The sequence below is a fragment of the Etheostoma cragini genome, chromosome 7, assembly GCF_013103735.1.
Source record: "Etheostoma cragini isolate CJK2018 chromosome 7, CSU_Ecrag_1.0, whole genome shotgun sequence".
Classification (NCBI taxonomy): domain Eukaryota; kingdom Metazoa; phylum Chordata; class Actinopteri; order Perciformes; family Percidae; genus Etheostoma; species Etheostoma cragini.
The window spans coordinates 26909450-26913129 of NC_048413.1; the positions used below are offsets into that span (position 1 = coordinate 26909450).

The 3680-nt window shown below is 40.5% G+C and overlaps 1 protein-coding gene across 1 annotated transcript in view; it reads left to right on the top strand.

Annotated features, from left to right (window-relative positions):
- Positions 1 to 258: 258 nt before the first annotated feature.
- renbp (renin binding protein) overlaps positions 259 to 3680 on the top strand; it is a 10192-nt gene continuing 6770 nt past the window's right edge. Inside the window, exons 1-3 of the mRNA XM_034877833.1 lie at positions 259 to 581; positions 2712 to 2817; positions 3150 to 3235. Coding sequence (XP_034733724.1) covers positions 2717 to 2817; positions 3150 to 3235 — 187 coding nt within the window. The 5' untranslated portion in view covers positions 259 to 581; positions 2712 to 2716. The remainder of the gene's footprint in view (positions 582 to 2711; positions 2818 to 3149; positions 3236 to 3680) is intronic.

Sequence of the window (3680 nt, forward strand, 5' to 3'; positions counted from 1 at the left end):
AGAGAGAGAGTGAGAGAGAGAGAGAGAGAGAGACAGAGAGTGAGAGTGAGAGACAGAGAGACAGAGAGAGACTTGAATGAGAGAGAGAGAGAGACAGAGAGACAGAGAGAGACTTAAATGAGAGAGAGAGAGAGAGAGAGAGAGAGTGAGAGACATAGAGACAGAGAGAGACTTGAATGAGAGAGAGAGAGAGAGAGAGAGTTCTCCCATGTCCGACATTAAACAACATGTCCCCCTCTCCCCTGATCCCTACAGGATCCTACTACCAGACACCGTGGTGATATGGCGCGCGTGCGGATCCCAGTCTCCAGACAGTCCTGATTCCTTCACTCACTAATCAGGGATCTTCCTGATTACTTTAGCCCGAGCCCAGTCTCACGTGCTGTCCGGTCTAAGGTCTACACCCCGGCTGGGTTATAAAACTCGGCGGCGATCCGCTTCTACTTCCTGGTCCAGAGCCGCTGTCTCAGCACCGGTCATATGACAGGCAGAGACCACTGCTGCAGGACCAGGACCAGGAACAGGACCAGGACCAGGACCAGGACTCTTTCTACACCGGCTGTCTGTATTTGGACCCGCAGGTAGGAGCGGTTTTACCTGCAGGATCTCTCCAATGCTGCAACATGGAGACTGAGCTCAGGATTTCTTTTGGTTTTCACTCTCGTTTTATTTTATTTTATTTTTATTTTTTATCGAGACCAAGTCTTCGGATTCTAGTTTCCAAAACCCAAATATGATCTTTTGACAGCGAAAGCTAAGACGACACGTTTTGTGTTGTGTTTTGTGCATTAAGCGCAAATAGCAACATCACGTGCCAAAATAAATAAATTATGAAGCCGGAAGTGCCCAAAACTGCTCTTCCTCGAGCCCCTTAACCCTTTGCGTTGTCACAAACATTTGACATTCTTAATTTATTAGTCACCCATTTAAATCATATGAGTAATTTTTCGACATTTTTGTCCCTTTTTCAGACTTTTTTTTCCCTTTTTTTTATATTTCCACTACCACCTTCCTACCTCTAGTTTTACTTTTTGGAATTCATAAACTCGAAATAAAAGTACATATTTTTTTTGAGAAGATAGAAAGTCTTTATTGTTATTGTCATTATACACAAGAGTAGTACCTGTGCAACGAGATGGAAGCAAAAACCTTTACAGTGTCAACACAACATATAATAATGTAAAAATATAAAATGTAAGAGAGAGAGAGACTATTGCTTAAAGTATTTTATTCCAGATGCGAGCTTTTATTTTGAAAAGTAGAAGCTGTGGGAAATAAATGAAAGAAGGGGGGGGGGGGGGGGGGGGGGGGGAGCGTGGTGCACAGTCCTGACAGCAACTATATACATATATATAAAGTAGTAAGAAAGATAAAGGGTTTGTATACACAAATATTATTTATAGTATGGACACACTTCAATTCATTTATATTATGGTGACTTACTTTTGCTTTATTATTTCATTAGACTTAGATTTCTCTTTATTAATCATTTTGGGATGACTCCTGCAAGGAAATGGAAATTCCCAGCATCCGTTTTAGAAAGAATACAGTATAGAAGACAGTATAAAGATAACAATAATAATAATAACAGTAATAATGATAATAATGACAACAACAAGAACCTTCGGCTGTAAAAAGACATTAATCATAACCCATGTTCAGTTTAATTCAAACGTCACTTACTTACACTGCAATATTTTTTATACTGTGGTAACCTCACTTTACTTTACATTACCTTTTAAATAATGCCACTTTACTTTCATTCAATACTTTTTGCACATGTGTTGTTTGTGTGTTGTTTGTGTGTTTCCCTGTTTGTTGTTCTGATTTTTACTTTTACAGAAAGCTGTTGCTGTAATGAGGGAATTTCCCCACTGTGGGATGAATACAGTATCATCTAATCCAATCCAACCCTCATTTATATAGAATCATACCTAATATTTGAGGTAAAAAGCAGAAGTTATGAACTATTTTGATTAATAGTTAAGATCAGAGAAATGAAAGTGATCAGTTGTATTTGCAAAGAGCGTTGGAACAATCCAATCCATTTTATTTTTTATTTTTTTGTGAACAACTGTTCATCGTATTTAGACTCAATCATGTACACTATTCCGACTAAAAAAAAATCGGCATAGTACAATAAAAAAAAAAGAGAAAATATGAAATAAGATAGGATAAATATATATTTTTTAAACTACATTTATGTTAATTTTTTTTACATCTTTTCACATTTTTGTTCACATTTTAGTGACTTTTTTCCACATTTTTGTCACTTTGACATTTGTTTTGGAGATGTGTTACGTCTTGCGCACGTGCAGAACGTACGTTGAAGTCGGCGTCGCTTCAGTGTGCTCGAGGCTCTTTTTTGACCAACTCGGGGAGGCAGTGAGTCCGACGGCCGACCGCTGCCGTCGGCCGTCGGGTTGGTGTGTCAGAGCCTAAAACCCTGAGATAGGGCATGGCCTCGGCGGAGGTCCGCGCTGTCTGACTGCCTTGGTGGTACCTTACGATGTTGTTTTATCAAAATGTTCAGCTGAGGATGACAGAGAGCTGTGGGAACCCATTTCTTTTGCCTTCATTATTTATTAACCAGAGAGCTCTCTGTTGTTAATAATTTAGCAGGATTCCTGTTCCGTAAGATGTTAAGTATTAATTTAAGTAAGGCATAAATAAGCACACATCAAACCTTTTTTCCATGTTGGTTTTGACAGGAACCATGTCTGTGGTGAAGCTGGAGGAGTATCGGGAGCGGATCCGTAAAGAACTGGACAACGTAGTGGACTTCTGGCTCAAATACTCTCATGACACCATACACGGGTACTGGAGTTACACTGTTACACGCCTTTGATTTAAAAAGATTTGCCGGTTCATGGCTTTTGAGGAATACCACCAACCTGCATGGCAAGCAGTTGTGTACAGCTGTTTGCAGCGTGCAGCTGTTTTCAGCGTGCAGCTGTTTGCAGCTGTTTGCAGTGTGCAGCTGTTTGCAGTTTGCAGCTGTTTGCAGCGTACAGCTGTTTGCAGCTGTTTGCAGGGTGCAGCTGTTTGCAGCGTGCAGCTGTTTGCAGTGTGCAGCTGTTTTTTGCAGCTGTTTGCGGCGTGCATGGTCGCCTCTTCGCTGGAAGTGAAGCTCTCTCTTTGTGTTTCAGAGGTTTCTTTACTTGTATCGGGCGGGATGGGACGGTTTATGATGAGTTGAAGTACGTCTGGCTGCAGGGTAGACAGGTAAGTCTCCGTCAGTACTAAGGGTGTCACTATTTTGACTTAAAATCCAAAATCAATTGAAATAAGCTTTCGAATTTCGACTGTTGAAACCAGAAGTAGGATTGGCGATTTCCCCCCCGCCTCACATTTTTCTTTCTCTTCATCCTCGCCTGCTTGTGCACTTCTGAAGGAAAGAACATCTGTTTTTACAGAAGTCATTTGGGCTCCCCCCTGTGAGTAAGTAATGGAAACAAAGGTCAAGAATGTCTGCTACTACATAGTGCGTTCACGTGCACCTTGTTAAACTAATGGTGCATTCACTACTATTTCTGTAATTTTGAGAAACTTACTTATTTATCCAGTGGCTCTTATTGTGGCAATGCTATCTCTGTTAAAACAAAATAAGTTAAATCAATAAATTGTGATCTTAGAATTGAAAGTCAAATCGACCCGTGGATTTGTAGAATCGTGACACC